General features: G+C 31.1%; 2 protein-coding genes across 4 annotated transcripts in view; one reads left to right on the top strand and one right to left on the bottom strand.

The window, feature by feature from the left end:
* Positions 1-19,021, top strand: LOC137826730 (uncharacterized). 3 transcript variants are annotated; one of them, XM_068632836.2, is made up of 13 exons: positions 2-142; positions 259-329; positions 4,312-4,788; positions 5,914-9,002; positions 9,162-9,395; positions 9,500-10,210; positions 10,866-11,678; positions 12,428-13,168; positions 13,298-14,131; positions 15,992-16,735; positions 16,855-17,682; positions 18,273-18,337; positions 18,720-19,021. In XM_068632836.2, exons 4-12 carry the CDS (start codon positions 5,979-5,981, stop codon positions 18,288-18,290), a joined length of 7,947 nt encoding a protein of 2,648 aa, XP_068488937.2. In that variant the 5' UTR covers positions 2-142; positions 259-329; positions 4,312-4,788; positions 5,914-5,978; the 3' UTR covers positions 18,291-18,337; positions 18,720-19,021. The 3 variants fall into 3 exon arrangements, with proteins under 3 accessions (XP_068488939.2, XP_068488937.2, XP_068488938.2); XM_068632838.2 differs by lacking the exon at positions 16,855-17,682 and having other exon boundaries at positions 1-142; XM_068632837.2 differs by lacking the exon at positions 4,312-4,788.
* The window catches only part of LOC137826736 (uncharacterized), a 71,695-nt gene that overhangs the window by 2,256 nt on the left and 46,792 nt on the right, over positions 1-22,647 (bottom strand). The gene's annotated exons all lie outside the window — the stretch shown is intronic.

The raw sequence follows: 22,647 nt of genomic DNA, 5'->3' as shown, positions 1-22,647 counted from the left end.
TCCATCCTCACAAAGACACACTAACTCTTTTTCCATGCTTCCTTTTTCTGTCAATAAGCTTGCAACTAGATCTCTTCTCTTTCAATATCATCTTCTGGAAAAAAAACTCATTTTGTTAGATCACCTCAATCCAACACAATCTGTAAGTCTTCTTCTTCTTCTTCTTCTTCTTCTCACAGTATACTCAACATACAAACTTTCTCATATCTCTCTTATTTCCTTCTTCATTATTTAACTTCTACTTTTCTTAATTACAAGCCTTTCCCAAGTATTTCACCAAACTCCACAACATCTTCTTTCTCCAGGGAACCCTATCAAATTCATACAAGGTAACATCAATCTAATATAAATCTTTATAGCTTATTTCCAGTTTATTTTAATCATATATTTCAGTATCTTTTTAAATTGAATAGTAGAGCAATCATAAAAATTAATATTTCTTTTTCCAAATTTTGTATTATTATTTATTAGTTATGCTAAAAGATACTACATATTTTCAATTTTGACATAAATCAGGAATTTATTATTATTGTTCATATAATTATCAAACTCTTTGTTTGAGATATCTCAATCATGTGTCTTGGACAAAAAAAGTTCATCTTTTTTCATTTTTTATTTTTTATTAGTTATGTTCTTTATGCTTTCCTTAGTTTAAATGATGGTTAATATTAAAATTTATTTTTCTTGTGCATCTTTCTTGTTTAAGAATAAATATGTCGAATAATGAGAATACGAAAGCCATTCATTTTTTTTTAAAATTATTATGCTTGTGTGGTCTCTTTACTTGTTGTGATATGCATTCATTATTATTGTGAAATATACATATCTCGCTAAAAATAATTAATAAATTTTTTAAGTGTTTTTAAATATAAAGTGACGAGCCCTTTTTGTAATGTATATTTGTTACAGATAACCAATTTAGACTTCTTTATTTTTATGATTGCGAAAACTTCAAATAATTTATAAACAACAATAGAAAAGGCTAGTACTGATAATTATTTGGTTACTATTACTACAGTTTTAGTCACAACCACTTTAATTATTGTTTCTATTTAGAGCAAAAGGTTTAGACATTATATATATAATTAATTAGATAAAACTTTAGTAATATTTTTTTTTTTATGTTTTTTTATTATTGAGATAGTTTTTTCTATATCGTGTTCAACTTGGAAGCAGCTCTTTCTTTTAAAATCCTCTACGTTCAAGTGTGAAAAAAATTCAAATTATTCATGAGTCAAAATTATTTTAAATTGTACAATATAAAAATATATTTTAAATTATCTAATCTAAAATTTAAAAATATATTCTGAATTACATTATTTTAAAGGCAATTTTATACGGTACAGTAAATAATATTTGAAATTTTAAAATATATTTTATGGTTGTTCAGGAATTGTGGGATAATAAATATCACATTTATATTCTTAATGTATATTATTTTAATGAAAAATTAGAAATGTGGGAAAACATAATAAGAAGTAGAAGAAATGAGTACAATAGATTCTGTTGTGTGGTAGGAGATTTTAATGCGGTTAGAAGTAAGGAAGAACAAAAGGTGTAAATCCAGAGGAGACAAGTCTTAGAAAGATAAGAATGATTTCATCAAAACTTTAGGATTGTGTGACCTATCAATGATAGATTGTAAGTGCACGTAGTATTGACCAAATAGGATGATAAATAGTAGACTAGACAGAATATTGGTGTCATATGATTGGTTCCAAATATGATCTGATAGTAAGTAGTTTCAGACCATTGTGAGGTCGTTGTTAAAAGTTCACATATAGACTATGGATTAAGGGTTACATATGATTTTGAGGCGAATGATTTGTTTATTTTGAAAGAAAAATTGAAAATCTGAAATAGAATTTGAAGTTCTGGAATAAAGAACTGTTTGGGGACATATACATGAAGAGGAAAGTCATTATTTCTCAAATAGGGGATCTAGATAAAAGGGATGATGGGGAGGATTTGGATGATTCTTCAATAAATATTAGAAAACAACTGTTCGTAGACCTGAAAAAGGTTGATTCAACTTCATAAACAATCCAGAAACAGAAATCTACAATTAATTGGTTGAAAGCAGGGGATATGAATACTAAATACATCCACAACACCCTTAGGTGGAGAACAATGAAAAATATGAACAAGGGGATTAATGTTCAGGATAAGTGGTGTGAGGAACCTACAACATATAAAAAGGAAGTTAAAAACCACTTTAGGAAGAGATTGTTTGAGACTCATGGGGTGGAATTTTGCTTAAATACAATACTCTGTTCGAGGCTTAGTGGGATGATAATGTAATGCTTACCAAGAGTTTCCAGAAGAAGAAATCAAATAAGTTGTGTGGGATTGTGAGAACACTAAGAATCTTGGGGTATGTGTCCTAAGGGAAGTAATGTATCGTTCATCACACTTATACCTAAGGTAGAAAACTCTTTCGATTTAAGTGATTATAAACCTCTATCTTTGGTGGACTGCATGTATAAAATAATTTCAAAAATCCTATCAATTAGACTTAAAAAGGTAATCCACAAAGTTATTGATCATAAATAATCAATGTTGTAGGGACAAATGAGACGATGGGTGAAATTAGGAGAAAAGAAGGGTAGGGATACATTGTTAAAGTGGATTTTGGAAAAAACATATGATTTAATAAGTTGGAAGTTTCTATATTAGAGATTATGCTTCTAACAGAAATGGATCATGTGGATAAAAGGGTGTTCGCATCCATATATGTATTAATGAATGGAAGTTGTATGAACCAATTTACTTCATCCAAGGACTTGGGGCAAGGAGATTCACTTTTGTCCCTTTTCTTTTCTTGATTGTGGCCAAGAGTCTATCAGGTTTAGTATGACAGATAGGTTACAAAGGATTGCATATTGGAACTAAATGAGTGGAGGTGAGTATGTTACAATTTACTAACGATACTTTGTTTGTTTGTGTATGACAAAAATACAAAATCTCATGACTATGAAAATCATTCTCCGCATTTTTTAAATTAACGTCTGATTTAAGGGTGGATTTTTACAAAGCAAAGTTGGGTGGTATTGGCTGTATAGGTCTATATATAAGGTCCCTTCAAGAGTTATAAATGAAATCCAAAGTATTCAAAGAGACTTTATCTAGGGATGAGGGCATAGTAATGAGAAGATTGCTTGGGTTAAATGAGAGAATATGTACAAATTTAAAGTGGAGGGGGATGGGGTCTAGGAATAAAATATATTGATACGTTCAACTTAGCTCTCCTAGAAAAATAGAAGTTGAGATTGAGATCAGAAAAAAGTGGGCTTTAGACAGAAGTTTTGGACTCCAAGTACAAATCAAGGGAAACCTAGGCGGTAATAAAGAACATAAGCTTGAGTTTTGGTGGTGAAGAGATCTGAGCAAAATGTGTGGGAAAGGGAAAGATAGCAATTGGTTTAGTAATATATAGTCTGGTATAGATGAAAAGGAGACCAAAAAAGGTTGTGGGAGATAGTAGGGCTAATGTGATTCCTCTTAGTGATAAGTACCCCCACTTGTTCACAAACTCTTGTACAAAGGAAAGCAACCTTAGAAATATGGTTCATTGTTGTGAGGGGAGTTGGGAGTGAAAATTAGAATGACGTAGACAGTAATTCCAGTGGGAGAGAGGTCAATTGGAAAACATTTTGTATGAGTCAGAAGAGTGTTCCCTCAATTTAGGCAGAGACGATAACTAGATTTGGAAGGCTTGTGAAACAAAAGCTTATTTTCTCAAGTTGATTTACAATAACATTAGAAATAGTCTTGTGCGGGAAGTAGTTGTTACACTAGGAGATCTTTGGACTATTAAGGATATGGCATCTACTATACATCTTTGATAAATAATTTATACTAATTATTTAGATTATAAAATTGGTAAGCCTCGTACCTGCTTTCGAACCATTCTATCTTGTGATTTGTATTGTGTGTTCTTCTTGGCTGTTGTGTTCCCTCTTGTTTTCATCGTGTTTTGCAGCAGAGTATTTCTACATGCTAGTTTTCTATGCACAAGTGACTGTGTTTTTCTATGCCACAAGTGTAACTAGTCATATGGATCTCATTTGTGCTAGGTACAATCTAAGGAGTTGGATGGATTTCATGATAGTTTATAATGTACTTTTATTGTATGTTTATTTATTTTGTATATGGATTACAACATCTCAGTATTCAATATTATTTTTTTTCAGATAAAATAAAACTCTAAAGAATTCATATTTGAGATGTTTTTCACATGCTTGACATTTTTATTATTTCCAAAACTATTATTACTCTTAGTTGACATATCACTGCACATATATATAATAGGTTTCATCTGCTTGAATATCAGTAATGAGTTGTTGGACGATGAGCTTCCAGTTTTTTTTTTTTTTTTTTTTTATCAGCAATGAATGAATTAAATTAAGAGGGATACTTCAGGGGTATCCCAACCCGTTTACAAACCACACACTGATTATACCGCTGAGCAGCCATAAAGAGGCTATACCTGCAGCAATAGATACAAGATAAACCCTGCAGAAAAGAAACATAGCAGCAGGATTGAGCTCACAAACCCACTAGACCCATCCTCCATGCAATCATGAGAAGGGTGCTCTTAGCTTATGATCTAACCTTTAAAAAAAAATCCTAAGGATACCTCATTAGCAGTAAAGAAAACAGCAAGTACCCCAAAAATTTAAAATCACAACTGCAGCAAAAACAGCAAACACCAAAGTGCTTGTTGTTAGAGCTATTTTAAGGTTAGTGTTTCAAAGATGAAGCTTGTGTGAGAACACAACCAGCGAGGTAAAATATGTTCTTTTTTTATTATTTATATTCCTGTTATTATGCTTATAAAACTTTATTTCTTGATTGTTTTTTATGTCAACGCGAAAGGCTACAATCCTTTTTGATATTTTTGTTTCATTATTTTAAGTTGAAAACTTTTTATAGACTGTCCTCTTAAGTTGAATTTTATCATTTATCTTTATTATATTTTCTAAATTTAAAATTAGATTAACTGCATAATTTTCTATTAATAGGTTTTGAAAGGCTAAAGTAAAATGAAATCTATTTATTTTTTATAAATATTTTTCTAATTTAAGAACCCATGTGTTATTTTGAAGCAATAAAAATATAAATTTTTTAGTGATAATAACTTAAAATCTCCTTTATATTTTATTATCATGAAACTTATCTAATAATATTATAAAATATGAGTTTAATATATAATTTATAATCAAAGTATAGAATTATGAAATTGACTTAAACAGTGACTGATGTAAAACATAAAAAGAAACTATAATAAAAAAAAGTAAAATTAACCATCCATGAAATTTAAAAACTAATTTAATATGTCAACTACCTTAATAGTTTATAGAATTTAATAAAATATATTGTCCATGTCGATATGATATAGCCAAATGCTTGATAGTCAAACAATTGTGTATTTATGAAATACTTCAAGATATAATAACTTCATGTTGATTCATAAATGTAATAACTTCATGTTAATTCATAAATGTGAAAATTGTTGAATCCTCATGATTATTGTTGAAAGAAAGACGCTGTGGAATTTAATTTTTGCGTTAGTGTAATACCATTGAATCATCTTTGTTTCCTTTCAACTTATTTTTCTCAATAAGTAAAGGATTGAAGGAATATTTAATCCTCTTTTACAATGTCTCATAAATATTGTAAGAAAAAAAATCTTTATTATAAAACTCCAAAAGTTATAATTTTCTCCAGAAAAAATAAAGAGACAAAATAAATTAGTGAGGATGGAATAGTGAAGAGTAAGAAAAGTTTATGGAGGGATATAGAAAATAGGTTTGGATGAGCAACACAACTTTGTAGGTATCTCTGCTAATTTTTTTTTATCAATTTCCTTTTGTGTGATAAAATTTGAAATTTTGCATTTGTAATATTTAGGACAAAATTACTAATTGTAGTAGGAAGCAAAAAATCAAGACGAAAGCATTCATTGTGAAGGGATCATGGATGCAGTTGTCTCTACAACAACCGAATGTGCACTGAAAAATGTAGGAAGCGTGGTCAAACGACAAGTGGGCTACATTTTTAATTACAAAGACAAATTTAAAGAGTTGGAATCTTACATTCAGAAGCTGGAACATAACAGGGAGAGACTACAACATCAAGTTGATGATGCACTAAGGAATGCAGATGAAATTGAAAATGACGTTCAAGATTGCTTAAAGCAGATGGATGAGAAGATAAAAGAATATACAAGTTATATTCACAATGAGTGTCATGCAAAGACAATTTGCTCACTTGGTTTCTTTCCAAATAACTTCAAACTGAGGTATCAACTAGGCAGAGAAGCTACAAAGAAGGTAGAGCAAATCATAGGAAATGAACTTTGGAAGAAAGGTTTTAACAATGTTTCGTATAAAAAAGGCCCATCCACTGATGCTGCTTTTTCAAACATGGGCTATGAGAGCTTTGCGTCTAGAAATACAAATATGGAGATGATTTTGAAAGCACTGGAAGACTCTACCGTTGATATGATTGGAGTTCATGGGCCTGGTGGTGTTGGTAAGACCACTTTAGTCAAAGAAGTTGCTAAGATAGCTCGAGAAAATAAGTTGTTCAAGACAGTGGTTATAGCAAGTATTGGCAGAAATCCTGATTTCAAAAATATCCAAGGACAAATTGCTGACATGCTAGGAATGAGATTAGAAGGGGAAAGTGAGATTGCAAGAGTAGATCGTATTAGAAAGAGGTTAAAGAACGAAAAGGAGAACACCCTTATTATCCTTGATGATCTCTGGGATGGATTGGACTTGAATAAACTTGGGATTCCATGTAATGATGACATATCTGACTTTGATTACAACAACGACATACCTCATTTTGGTTACAAACAGAACCAAAAAAAAGAGTTATCAAAAGTAGAGTTGGATAGCATGAAAAAGGAAAAGTTATTTAGGGGTTACAAAGGAGGCAAAATTCTTCTAACTTCTAGATCTAAACAAGTACTATGTAATCAAATGGATGTGGAGGAGAGCTCAACTTTTTCAGTAGGAGTCCTCAATGAAAAAGAAGCAAAGACTCTGCTTAAGAAAGTCGCTGACGTAAAAACTTCTGAGTTCGATGGTAATGCTACTGAAATTGCCAAATGGAGTGCTGGATTGCCCATAGCATTAGTTTCCATAGGAAGGACACTAAAGCATAAAAGCTTATCTGCATGGGAGGATGTTTGCCAACAAATTAAAAGACAAAGTTTTTCAGAAGAATGGAGATTTACTGATTTCTCTATAAAGTTGAGCTATGATCATCTAAAAAATGAGCAGCTAAAGTGTATTTTCTTACATTGTGCAAGAATGGGACATGATGCTTTGATTATGGACTTGGTCAAATTTTGCATTGGTTTGAATTTGCTGCAAGGATTCCACACAATTACAGATGCGAGGAAAAGAGTAAAGGAAGTTATACATGAGCTAGAAGAATCGAGTTTGTTAGTGAGGAGTTATTCTGGTGACCGCTTCAACATGCACGACATTGTGCGAGATGTTGCTATTTCAATATCATCCAAAGAAAAACATGTATTTTTTATGAAAAATTCCATTCTTGATGAGTGGCCTCACGAAGATGACTTTGAAAGGTACACTGCCATTTTTTTACACTATTGTGACATCAATGATGAGCTTCCTGAGAGTATACATTGTTCTAGACTTGAAGTCTTACATATTGACAATAAAAGTGAATCTTTCAAAATACCAGATGACTTTTTTAAATCTATGGTTCGACTTAGAGTGTTGGTATTGACTGGTGTTAATCTATCTTGCTTACCTTCATCAATTAAATCCCTAAAAAAACTGAGAATGCTTTGTTTGGAGAGATGCACTCTAGGAGAGAACCTATCAATCATCGGTGAGTTAAAGAATTTACGAATCCTTACTCTTTCAGGATCTAATATTGAAAGTTTGCCTCTTGAATTTGGGCAATTGAATAAGCTTCAGCTTTTCGACATAAGCAATTGCTCAAAACTAAGAGAAATAAGGTCCAATATCCTACCAAGGATGAACACTTTAGAGGAACTTTATATTAGAGACAGTCTTATTCTATGGGAGGCTGAGGAAAATATCAAAAGTGGAAATGCTAGTATGTCTGAGTTGAGGAACTTGAATCAGTTGCAAAATCTAGACATACGCATTCAGAGTTCTGGACATTTTCCACGAAACTTGTTTTTCGACAATTTGAATAGTTACAAGATTTTCATTGGTGAATTCAACTTGCTTAACTTGCCTAAGGTGGGAGAATTCAAAGTCCCTGACAAGTATGAGGAGGTGAAATTTTTGGCATTAAACCTAAAAGAAGGTATTGATATTCATTCAGAAAAATGGGTTAAAATGTTGTTAAAAAATGTTGAATGTTTGTTGTTGGGGGAACTCAACGATGTTCAAGATATTTTCTATGAATTAAATGTTGAGGGTTTTCCAAATTTGAAGCATTTATCCATTGTAAACAATTTTGGCATTAAGTATATTATCAACCCTGTGGAGTGGTCTTATCCTTTACTCACTTTTCCCAAATTGGAGTCCATATGGCTTTACAAACTGCATAATTTGGAGAAAATATGTGACAATCGGCTTGTAGAGGCTTCTTTCCGTAGTTTAAAAGTGATCAAGATTAAAACATGCGTTAAATTGGGAAACCTTTTCCCATTTTCCATGGTTCGACTCCTCACTGTGCTTGAAAGAATTGAAGTGTGTGATTGTGATTCTTTGAAGGAGATAGTTTCAGAAGAAATAAAAACTCATGATGATAAGATAGTTTCAGAAGAAAGACAAACTCATGATGACAAGATTGAGTTTCCCCAGTTACGAGTTTTAACGTTAAAGTCTTTACCAACATTTACTTGTTTATATACCATTGATAAGGTGTCTGATAGTGCACAATCGTCGCAAGACCAAGTACAGCTACACAGGAACAAAGATATTGTCGCTGACATTGAGAACGGGATCTTTAATTCTTGCCTTTCACTCTTCAATGAAAAGGTATGTGATAACCTTATCCTAATTATGTGCGTAATGTTTAATTTGTATGTTGTTATTCCTTTGAAAAAAAGTATAAAAAATTCTACTCATTTAAGTTTTGTCATTTCTCTTAGGGAAAAAATCTTTCAAAATATATTGTGAGCTTTTGTGTTCTTACAGGTTTTAATTCCCAAATTAGAAAGGTTGGAGTTATCCTCAATCAACATCCAGAAGATATGGAGTGACCAATATGACCATTGTTTTCAAAATTTGCTCACATTGAATGTGACAGATTGTGGTAATTTAAAGTATTTACTATCATTCTCCATGGCTGGAAGTTTGGTGAATCTTCAAAGCCTTTTTGTAAGTGAGTGTGAAAGGATGGAGGATATATTTCGTTCAGAAAATGCAGAGGTGTGTGGATTCATTTAATAGAGTTATATTATTTGTTGTTTAATTGTATGAATTGTTTAGGTCTTTCAATTGCTCACCTATCAATCCTTTTTTGTTTGTAACAGTGTATTGACGTTTTTCCAAAGTTGAAGAAAATAGAGATCATTTGCATGGAGAAACTCAGTACCATTTGGAATTCTCATATTGGTTTGCATTCCTTTCGCATTTTGGACTCTTTGATAATAATAGAGTGCCACAAACTAGTTACAATTTTTCCTAGTTATATGGGGCAAAGATTTCAGAGCCTTCAAAGCTTGACAATTATAAATTGCAACTCAGTGGAAAATATATTTGATTTTGCAAATATTCCACAATCTTGTGATATAATTCAAACAAACTTGGATAATATATTTCTAGAAATGCTTCCAAATTTGGTGAACATATGGAAGGATGACATAAGTGAAACACTTAAATATAATGATTTACGAAGCATAAGAGTTTACGGGAGTCCAAATTTGGAATATTTGTTTCCACTTTCTGTTTCCATTGGCCTAGAAAAACTGGAAGTCCTTGAGGTACAGAGTTGTAGGGCAATGAAAGAGATTGTTGCTTGGGACAAACATGCAAGTGAAGATGCTATCAACTTTAAGTTCCCTCATTTAAACACTCTATTATTGATAGACTTATATGATTTGAGGAGTTTCTACTTAGGAACTCACACTTTAGAATGGCCACAATTAAAGGAATTGGATATAGTCTATTGTAGCATGTTGGAAGGGTTGACTTCAAAAATCATAAATTCAAGAGTGCATCCAATTGTTTTAGCTACGGAAAAGGTACACAAAGTTTGTTTAGATCCAAAACAAAAGTTATCTTTTAGATCTTTTCTATAGGAATATGGAACATGCCTTGTTTAGATGAAAAGCATGAATTAGCAGTGCCTCTCCTAAAAAAAATCATTAAATAGTAACTAAATTTAGAGAAAAAAAATAATTAGTCACTATATTGACTAAATTAGATATTAATTTAGATACTAAAAATTATTCATATATAAAGTGATTTCTATTATTAATAAAAAAATTTATAAAATGGTTTCTAAATTGGTATCTAAATTAGTTACCTTAGTTTTAACTACTAATATTTTAGATTCTAAATTAGTCTCTAAAAGACTAATAGAGACTAATTTAGAATATAAAGTAGTAAGTAGCTAAAATTTGGATGGTTAATGATTAGATACCAATTTAGAAACTATTTTATAAATTTTTATTAATAATAGTAACTATTTTAGATATAATAATTTTTTAATTTATAAAATGGTCTCAAATAATAACTAATTATTTTGGTCCCTAAAATTAGTTTTTATTTAATTATTTTCTTGTAGTGCTGATAAAGGATAGGATGTGAGATTATGTATTTTATTTCTTGTAGCAAAATAATACATTATGGTTCAAACGTATACTTTGATACTGATAAGTTTATTTATTTATTTAGGTGCTATACAACTTGGAAAATATGTCATTTAGCTTGAATGAAGCAAAGTGGTTGCAGAAATACATTGCTAATGTTCACACAATGCACAAACTAGAACAACTTGCCTTGGTTGGAATGAATGATAGTGAAATTCTCTTTTGGTTTCTTCATGGACTTCCCAATTTGAAAATTTTAACTTTGACCTTTTGTCACTTGGAAAGGATTTGGGGTTCTGAAAGTCTTATTTCACGTGAAAAAATAGGTGTTGTTATGCAACTTGAAGAGTTGAGCTTAAATAGCATGTGGGCTCTTAAAGAGATTGGATTTGAGCATGACATGCTCCTTCAAAGGGTAGAATACTTAATCATTCAAAACTGTACAAAATTGAGAAATTTAGCATCATCCTCTGTATCTTTTAGTTACTTAATATATCTAAAAGTGGTGAAATGTATGATGCGGAATTTAATGACAACCTCAACTGCTAAAACCTTGGTTCAACTCAAAAGGATGAAAATAAGTTCATGTCCAATGATTGTGGAAATCGTTGCAGAAAATGCTGACGAAAAAGTAGAAGAGATTGAGTTTAAATTATTAGAATCATTAGAATTGGTGTCACTACAAAATCTCAAGTGTTTCTCTAATGTCGAGAAGTGTGATTTAAAATTCCCACTACTGAAAAAATTAGTAGTGAGTGAATGTCCCAAAATGACAAAATTATCTAAAGTCCAAAGTGCTCCAAACCTTGAGAAAGTACATGTTGTAGCCCAAGAAAAACACATGTGGTATTGGGAAGGTGATTTGAATGCAACCCTGCAGAAACGTTTCACAGATCAGGTATGCATTAAAATATTTTCTTTTTTAATTTCATTCAAATGGTTCGCAATTGATAATTATATCATTATGAGAAACAATATCACTATGATAAACTTATAAAATATGAAGCATGCAAATATGTCATTTTGTACAGATTTCAGTAGATTTATTTCCTAGTTTGATAGGTCTAGGTTTCTTGTTTGCATAATCAAGTATGGTTGATATCCAAATTTCTAGCATAATTTCACTATACAAGTTGTGATCTTTATCATACTCTCTGAATAATGATAAAATAATCACCACTCTTCTTGCAGTTTGCAATGTTTGTAGTTTGCAAATTGTAAATGGGAAATTGTTTTAATATTTTGAATTTTTTCTGCAAAATTGATTTATAATTATGCAATGCAGTGCTTGCTTGTGCCTAGATTATAGATAGTTGTAAGGGGTTTAAATACTCCTACATGTTTTCTGCAGCTTTATATAGATAATTGTAAGGGATTTGAATACTCTTATATGCTTTCTGTAGCTTTTAGCTTTAGCCAAATAGCGTAGGAATTGTTGGGACTGGTTTGAGAAGGAGTACGTTGGCAATAAATAGTTAATGTAAAGGGTTAGAATACCTTTATTTCATTTTAATTTAATTTATTAATGGCTGATAAAAAAAAAGATAAGTATTTCATTAAATAAATATACTTAAAGTATAAAGACTTTTTATATCATCATTCAATCATTGATTGTCATTTACTCCTGACATTTTCTTCTTTTCCAAGGTTTCTTTTGAATATTCAAGGTATGCAAGGCTTGTTGATTATCCTGAGACGAAATGTGGTCGGCACAACAAACCTGTTTTCCCAGATAATTTTTTTAACTGTTTAGAGAAATTGGAATTCGATGCAGCATGTAAAAGAAATATTTTGATTCCCTCTCATGTCCTTCTTCACTTGAAGAACTTAAAAGAATTGAATGTGCATAGTTCCGATGCAGTGGAGGTAATATTTGACATTGAGATTGAGATCAAGATGAAGAGAATAATCTTTTGTTTGAAAAAACTTACCTTAAAATACTTGCCAAATTTAAAATGTGTATGGAAGAAAAACCTGGAAGGAACTATTAACTTTCCCAATTTGCAAGAAGTGGTTGTCAATGATTGTGGAAGCCTGGTAACATTGTTCTCTTCATCCCTAGCCAGAAATCTTGAAAAGCTTAAAACACTTGAAATAGAAGATTGTGAGAAATTGGTACAAATAGTTGAAAAGGAAGATGTAATGGAAAAGGGAATGACAATATTTGTATTCCCTTGTTTGTCCTTTCTAACTCTTTGGAGTATGCCAGTCTTGAGTTGCTTTTATCCTGGAAAACATCATCTGGAATGTCCCTTGTTAAATATGTTAAATGTGTGCCATTGTCCTAAATTGAAGCTATTCACATCAAACTTTGACGATGGTGAGAAAGAAGTTATGGAGGCTCCAATTAGCCTGCTACAACAACCTTTGTTCTCTGTTGAAATATTGGTAACAAAGCATTAACATTTTTACATTTGTGTGCTTTCTCTTCTTTTCATCATATATTTTCCTTCTATAACTTCTATCTAATATCAACTACGCATTTTTCTTTTGAATTTGTTTGGCCTCAATTGTTAGGCTTCTTCCAACCTGAAGAAGTTGGTACTCAATGAGGAAAATATTATGTTGTTGACCGATGCACGTTTGCCACAAGACCTTCTTTACAAGTTAAATCATCTTTCTTTGAGCTCTGAAGATGATAACAATGAGAAAGGTACTTTGCCTTTTGATTTCTTTCACAAGGTACCCAATTTAGAAGTTCTTCTTGTAAAAAACTGCTTTGGTCTGAAGGAGATATTTCCCTCTCAAAAGCTTCAAGTTCATGACACAGTACTTGTGAGATTGAAAGAATTATACTTGCTTAACCTAAATGAGTTAGAGTGGGTAGGTTTAGAACACCCATGGGTACAACCATACTCTGAAAAGCTTGAATTATTAAGTCTCGTCAACTGTCCTCAAGTAGAAAAAATAGTTTATTTTGCAGTGTCTTTCATCAATCTTAAACAGTTGTATGTGAAGCTCTGTGAAAAGATGGAGTATTTATTCACATTTACAACACTCAAAAGTTTGGTGAAACTTGAGAGCCTAGCTGTGGAGGAGTGTGAATCAATAAAAGAAATTGCAAAAAATGAAGATGAAGATGAAGATGGTTGTAATGAGATAGTATTTGGACGACTGAGAGTGATTAAGCTAAATTGCTTACCAAGTTTAGTGAGCTTTTATTCAGGGAATGCCACTTTGCGATGCTCGTGTTTGAAAATAGTGAAGGTAATTGAATGCTCTCATATGAAAACTTTCTCTGAAGGAGTCATAAAAGCTCCAGCTTTATTGGGGATTCAAACATCAGAAGATATTGATTTAACATTTGACAGCGATCTCAACACAACAATTCAGAGGTTATTTCACCAACAGGTAACACTTCATTCCCCAAATTCAATTGTTATGTTTTAATATCTAACTAATTTTAATGATGTCACCTTGTCTATGCCAAAACCTCACATTTTTTTACAATAATAACTATTTTATTATTTTATACAGAGTTTTCTACAGTAATGTCATATCTCTTATTACAAAAATTTATAATATTATTTTCAACAATATATTAAAAATATTAAATAAAAGCAAAATATATTCTTCTTTCCTGAAGATGAATATTACATTAGTTATTATCTTTCCTTTTTGTGTCATAAAATATTATTTTCTTACTAATTTTAAAATTGTGGACATTAATTAGTTTGTATTTTATTATAAAGAAAACAGCACTTAATGTAAATATCCAAACAAATGTTAGCCCAAGAGTTGATAAATTCAAAAAAATAAATTAGAGAAACATTAATAAAAATGATAAAACAAGAAATTAGTTTCTTTAATAGCAAAATGGTCCACTCCATTCCTATTTGCAAAGAATCACTAAAAAAAATTATGAAATAGAAACCAATTTGTAAAAACCAAAATAATTAGTTACAATAGTAACTAAATTAGAGACCATTTTAGAAACTAAAAAGAAATTTGGTTTCTAAATTAGTTTATATTATTTTCTATTATTGTTAAATAGTCTCTAAATTGGTATCTAATTAGCAACCAAGGTTTTTGCTACCAAATTTAGAAACTAAATAATTGGTAGTTAAAACCTTAGTTGCTAATTAGATACCAATTTAGAAACTATTTAACAATAATAGAAAATAATAGAAACTAATTTAGAAACCAATTTTTTTTTTAGTTTCTAAAATGGTCTCTATTTTAGTTCCTATTGTAACTAATTATTTTGGTCTTTAAATATTGATTTCTATTTCATGATTTTCTTGTATTGAATGTTGCTAAACACCAAATGAACCTTGGACACATTCTTTCTTACTTCTTTTGTTACTCAAATGTAATTTTCCTAGATAAAAAAAAAAGGTTTTAAAATTGATAAAAGCAAAGACAGAAAGAAAAAATAAATATATACATCAAAGGTTTAATGTTATGATTTAGATTCATATTCTTCTTATAATGACATCTACTACCATACATAACTAAACGACCCAGGCCAATAAAATAAATGAAATATATACATTTAGTGTTATGATTTAGGTAATCTTGATTGGAATTATGTATACTCCAATAAGATTGATTCCCCAATCGAAGTTGAAAAAGGATATTCTATGTTCTAGTATAATACCTATTCAATTAATCTAGAATTTCTTTTTTACATTAGTTATCTGATTATTTTTAAAAGATAACTACGCTCTCACCCAGGATATATACAAGATTCCTTTATTATGATTTTTATTTTTTATGAAACAATTATTTAATTAATATTTATGATGTTAAGAGGCAAGAGAACAAGGATAGACATAGACATAAGTATACCCGTTATCCGATGTAGATAGAAATTAAATAAAAAGTTCATACTAATTCAATGTACTAACTGAATATAGAAATGAAATGAAAACAAACTTATACTTTAATGATATAAAGATGAAATAGTTAAACCCCCACAAGTCCACTTAATATCCCTAATTTCATTACGCTAAAACCATTAACCATCTTTTGTTTTTATTTTGCTCTTTTTTATATCTGAAATGGTTGGCACACATTATAAGAGTAAACAATAAGCTAATAATTTAACTAGAAAATAAAAAAGAAAAGTGGACTTTAATATAAGATCATTTTAGATTTCACAACTAAGGATGCAAATATATAGTTTTCAACAGATAATTCCAAGTGATTTCAATTAAATACGAAGCATATGCTTCAATTAACCTGTCATTGTGTTTCTATGACTTTTAGGATTTTTTCAACTATTCAAAGCGTAGGATTCTTGACGATTATCTTGAGATGACGAAAGTTCAACACAAAAAACCTGCTATTTCAGACAACTTTTTTGGCAGTTTCAAGAAATTGGAATTTGATGAAGCATTCACTAGACCTATTGTAATTCCCTCTCATGTGCTTCCTTACTTGAAGAACTTAGAAGAATTGAATGTGCATGGTTCTGACGCAATACAAGTAATATTTGACATAGATGAGAGTGAAGTCAAGATGAAGGGAATAGTTTATTGTTTGAAAGAGCTTACTTTAAAAAAATTGTCAAATTTGAAATGTGTATGGAAAGAAAACCCCAAAGGAATTGTCAGCTTTCCCAATTTGCAAGAAGTGGTTGTCAAAGATTGTGGAAGCTTAGTAACACTGTTCTCTCCATCCCTTGCAAAAAATCTTGAGAACCTTGAGACACTTCATATGGAGAGGTGTGAGAAATTGATAGAAATAGTTGGAAAGGAAGATGGAATGGAACATGGAACGACATTAATGTTCGAATTACCGATTTTGTCCTCTCTAAGTCTTGAAAACATGCCACTGTTGAGTTGCTTTTACCCTAGAAAGCATAATCTGGAATGTCCCTTGTTAAAATTCTTAGAGGTGATATGTTGTCCTAATCTGAAGTTGTTCACATCAGACTTTGTTGATAGTCAGAAAGGAGTTATAGAGGCTCCAATTAGTCCGATACAACAACCTTTGTTCTCGGTTGAAAAGGTAACGAAGCATCAGAACTTTACCTTTTTACACTTTCTCTTGTTTTCATTATTATTTTCCTCTTATAGTATCTAACTAGCACACATTACCTTTCGAACTTATTTGACTTCAAAAACTAGGTTTCTCCCAAACTCGTGGTATTAGCACTCAATGAGGAAAACATTAAGCTTATGAGCTATGCACATTTGCCACAAGACCTTCTTTGTAAACTAATATGTCTTCTAGTTTACTTTGAGGATAACAATAAGAAAGGTACTTTGCCTTTTGATTTCTTTCATAAGGTACCCAATTTAGTACTTCTTATTGTAGAAAAATGCTTTGGTCTGAAGGAGATATTTCCCTCTCAAAAGATTAAAGTTCATGACACAGTACTAGTGAAATTGCAACAATTATGCTTGTTGGAACTAAATGAGTTAGAGTGGATTGGTTTAGAGCATCCATGGGTACAACCATACTGTGAAAAACTTGAATTATTAGGTCTCAACAAGTGCCCTCAGGTAGAAAAATTAGTTTCGTCTGCAGTATCTTTCATTAATCTTCAAAAGTTATCTGTGAGGAAGTGTGAAAGGATGGAGTATTTATTCACATTTGCAACACTCAAAAGTTTGGTGAAACTTGAGACCTTACATATAAAGAAGTGTGAATCAATAAAAGAAATTGCAAAAAATGAAGATGAAGATGATTGTGAGGAAATGGTATTTGGAAGACTAAGATCAATTGAGCTGAATTGCTTACCAAGGCTAGTAAGGTTTTATTCAGGGAATAACACTTTGCATTGCTCATATTTGAAAAAGGTAATAGTAGCCAAATGCCCTAAAATGGAAACTTTCTCCGAAGGAGTCATAAAAGTGCCAATGTTTTTTGGAATTAAAACATCGAAGGATTCTTCTGATTTAACCTTCCACGGAGATCTCAACGCAACAATCCGTCAGTTGTTTCACAAACAGGTAGGAATTCATCATCCCAATTGAATTGTTATTTTTTTTATATTTGTCATTTTTTATTACAATGATGTCATATATTACTTCAAAATACTTTTAATAATGTTTTCAATATTATACTAAAAATTTTAAATGAAAGTAAAATATATTCTTTCTTATTTCAAGCATGAATATCGCATTATTATATTCTTCTTTTTCTTCTCTAACCCCAAATAAATTAGAATATATTGTATTATTTAGCAATAGGTTTTGTTTCATGGATGATTGATGTTGAACTTGGAAGACATTAGGCGTCGGATACCCATAAGCTTAGATCTCCGTCTATAGCTATTTTCCATAGTGAAGCCTAATTTCTTGGTGACACTCAAATATAAGCCAAATATTTTGTTTGAGTTGCATAATTGAAAAGGCTAAAAGTGAGAAGGACCAGTTACATAGAGAAAACGAAGAATTTTAATACCAACAGCAATTTAAGCCCTCTTACCGTCAGGGCAATTTGCAACCTTTTTCATTGGACGTCATGAATGAACCGGTCCGGTTCACTACCTAGTTATATATAGTTTTTCCTATCAACTCACTTTCTCTCATATATTCAGGTAATCCATCAGTCATAAAAACAGTAATGAGTATCTCAAGTTCTTCTTCTTCCTGAAGGCGTCTGGTAAGTGCAAGATATGTGTTCCTGCATGACATGCATACTACACTTTTTACTTTCCTTTTAGGATATAAATGTTACTAGTGTTTGATAATTTCTTTTTTGTATATTTATATAAAACACTCCAAATTGAAGTTAAAATCGGTAATTAAATAAAACAGAATAAAAACCATTAGCTGCATAGAACTGACAATACTCAGAACCCTTGATGATGCTTACAAGATACCCTTTCATAATAAGGGGCTGCATAAAACAACATGTCACATGAGAAGGGTTTAATGTAATTGTCATTATGTCATGGCATGTCCTTGTATTGGCTTACTTTATTTGAAACAAATTAGTTAAACTTGAAGATATATATATATAACTGTGCCTTTATTTGTTTTAGGATAACTGGGATTTCTGCATTGGAATAAGAAGTGGAGGGAAAATGATGGTAACTACAAGTATTATGAACAAAAGTTTATGTCTCTGTTTTTTCTTCTTGAGTGATTCAAATATGAATAACGTGGACCTACACGGCCATCTGGTGTGTGCAATGAAGTTAGATATGTTCTGTGTGTATGTATGTGAGTCCCTGAAGTTAAATACTCTGAAGATTGAACTTCGTAACAATATCATCTCTGCCACCCCTCCTTTTCGAAAAAGTGTGTTTGATTTGAAACTTCAATAAATTTTGTGTTCATCCATTATTTACTGTTATTTGGAGTTCAGTCCCTTATCTTCTTTCTTTTATTAATTATTTTTGTATCAACAAGAATATTAGAGCTTGTATAGTTTACCTAGGCTTCATGAATTCACACAACATACTTAACTTCTCATTACACAGCCACCAAGCCAAACCGCAAAAGCCACCATTATTTCATTTATTATTTTCTACACCGTGACTAGGAGATATTAGCTCAAATATTCCTCACAATTTTGTCACCACTTCTTTTCTTTTTAGAAAGGAAGACAATAATATTTTTTATTTTCTTTCGGAACATTAATTCTATAATTAATTTTGGTTAAAAAATACATTTGAATCAAATATAAAATTACATACAGTTTTAATTTGAACATAAAATAAATTTAAACCAAATCAAATTAAACCACAACAAATCAGTTTGGTTTAATTTGGATTAGTTTTTCAATTTTATTAAATAATTTTGTATTAGTACATTAGCTCATCTTATCTTTTTATGGTCTAAACATTATATTGTGATCAATAATTTCTTTGTCTACTTCACCATAAATAAATATTTGCTCTTTTCAACATTATACCTAGTATTGAAGAATTTGTATACACATAACAATTTTCTTTTTTTATTAATAAAGGAATCAAAATAAAATATAAAGACAGAAGAGATGTTACCGTTTTACAACAAAGAATAAATAAAGAACAAGTGTGGTTAAACTTATATTACATTTATACATTGTAGCTTAAATATTAGTTAACTCTTGGATCTATGTTAAGAATTTGGCAAGTAAATCAAATCATACGACAAGTGAAATTTAAAATCTGAGTATAGTTTTCCCAACATATTTGCTTTTGTTTACACCATGTGCATTTAGGACTACAACTTAAAAACATTGATTCATTAAAATTAGGATTCAAATTTAATTCAGATGTTAATAATTTTAACCAATAGTACGTCATAAATTAAAATATTAGTCGTCGAGGGTTGAATTTCATGAATTCATTTAAGATATTTTCTCATTCTACTTACTTTCTTAAATGATTGCAATATCACACTACTATTTTCACCAAACCTTAGTGCTTTAGAAGTGAAGTTCTGAACCTTAAAGGATGAGAAAACGGGCTCGAGAAGTTGGCCCGCCATTATTTACGTGGGATTGGTTCCCTTTTTCAACCTCTCAATCCAAATTGGATAGGCTCTTTTAACCTGTCAATCCTACACGTGACGGGAAAGGATAGAATAAGAGGGGTTGATCCTTTTTATTTTTGGAATTTTTAAAGAGAAATTTTATTTTTTTTAATAAAAATTAGCGGTGATTAATGTTTTATATAAAACTTATTTATATTAATTTTTTTTATATATTATTTGATTCATTGAAGTATTATTGATATTTACTTTATTTTGTTAGATATTAAATTTTTTTATTAGAATATTAAAATTTATTTTAATTTTATTATTCTTTCTTATATTTTTATTATCTAAAAAATTATATTAATTATTATAATTAATAAAAAATATAAAATTAAAAAATTAAAAGTGTAAGGTCAACCTGCCAATCCGTCCTCTGACAAGGCAGGTTACTAAAGTATTTTTTTTTTCTTAACATTTTCCTTCAAATACTTAATACTGTGTATGAAAGTGACTTAAATCCTTAAACAATTAAATCAAGTTTCTCTTAATTCCTTTTGCACCTTGACGCATAAAATGGTATGACAATTTTGTAGAAAAAATTTACATCCTTACAAGTAGTTTCTCTTGGATCCTTTTTGAATAATTGACAAATTATGGCTGTGGTCATACTTCCCTCTTTTAGAAAATAATTTTATTGTTCCCTACATCTTCGTCCTTTTTCATTTTATAGTTTCTACATCATCATCTTCAATATCAAACTTTTTTTTAATCTTTGTTATAGAGTCACAATAACATCAAGTATTTCTTTTTAATTCTTGGGTTAGCCAAGTGATGTTTCAAACGATAAACTTCCTTGTGGTATGGTTTTTAAACAAAATTTGCATTGAATTATTCTTAGATTATCATCTACGTATTCCATGCTTTCAAGCAAAGTTTAGCATTTTCCCACCTTTCTATAGTGAACATTGTGAGGAGGGTTTGTCATTGTCAACAGGAACAGGAACAGCAACACCATCTCCAGAGAGAAAGTTCGAAACCCAACACCAGAAACCATTATTATGATTTTTGCAATAATAGAACTAGAAAAGGAGTCATAAACAACACAAAATTGTTTGCAGAAAAGAAAAATACGGTTGTTGTGTGTTTTGGTTCGTAAAAGTAATATAAAGGAAGAAAAGAAGCAACAAACAAATACCTGAATTGGAATCAAGAAATATGTTTGCTACGTAGTTATGGCGAAACTGTGACCGTAAAACATCGTTATGTAATTACTTGGTGAAGGAGAAAAGAAATCGTGTATGACCATCAGTATTTTCTAACTCTTCTTACAAGATCGGGTTCCGCCTGGAGTGACTTCAAGAATCTCCGTCTTCTTGTCCTTGCAGTTTATATGCTTGATGCTTTTCTTCTTCGGTGAGCAGGGTGGGATACCCCAACGCTCAAGTCAGTCCGAGTATAATATATAAGTGATTTAGGGATCAGAAAATTACCCCTAACATTGGGTCCCTTTTGATATTTATAGCTTTCTGTTGGACTTCAACTGTCATGGGCCTTTTTTTGGGCTCAGACGAAGGTCCATTTGTGCCTTAATCATGATCTATGACTAAACTGGCTTAATTATGCTTAATTATGGTTTATCATTGATGGGAAAAACGCATGCGGAAGCAACACACATAATCACAAATCAACTGCAGAAAATAAAGAACACATGATTTAACGTGGTTCGGTCGCCAACTGCAACCTACATCCACACGGGCAACCATTAGGTTTTCATTCTATCATGTTGCACGTCAATTACAAGTACAATGATTTCTTTAAATAGAGATAAATAGATATAATAAAGGAACCGAATAATTAAGCCCACTCATTAAAACATGGTGTCTACTCAGCCCAACCCAATTGGTCATGGCTTCATACCCAACAATCTCCCACTTGAAGTCATAGAACAATGTTCACCTGCGCTTCAACTGTGTACATGGTGTCTTGTTAGCCCAACCCAATTGGTCATGGCTTCATACCCAACAATCTCCCACTTGAAGTCATAGAACAATGTTCACCTGCGCTTCAACTGTGTACATGGTGTCTTGTTAGCCCAACCCAATTGGTCTTGACTTCATACCCAACATCTCCCACTTGAAGTCACGGAACAATGTTCACCTGCACTTCAACTGTGTACATGTACTTCTGTAATCCTGAAATGCCCCACCTTCTTGCAGTTCCAACATGTTACACTTGAGCAATCCCAAGTCTTTGACTGACTCCTTCTTTTGTTCTTGCTCCCACTATCTCTGATATTTCTCTTACCTCTGTTGACATATAGCGATTCACTACATAATTTCCCAAAACTCTTTCTTCAGACATCCTCGCCAAGAATGAGATCATGAATCTTCTCAAAAGTGAATCCATCGGATCCCGCTGAACTGATAACTGTTGTAACTATTCTGGACCAACTGTCAGGCAAAAACAATAGCAATAGTAAAGCTTGAACTTCATCATCGAACTTAA

Source organism: Phaseolus vulgaris, chromosome 8, assembly GCF_051622355.1.
Source record: "Phaseolus vulgaris cultivar YP4 chromosome 8, ASM5162235v1, whole genome shotgun sequence".
Classification (NCBI taxonomy): domain Eukaryota; kingdom Viridiplantae; phylum Streptophyta; class Magnoliopsida; order Fabales; family Fabaceae; genus Phaseolus; species Phaseolus vulgaris.
This window is presented reverse-complemented; position numbering and strand designations above follow the sequence as displayed.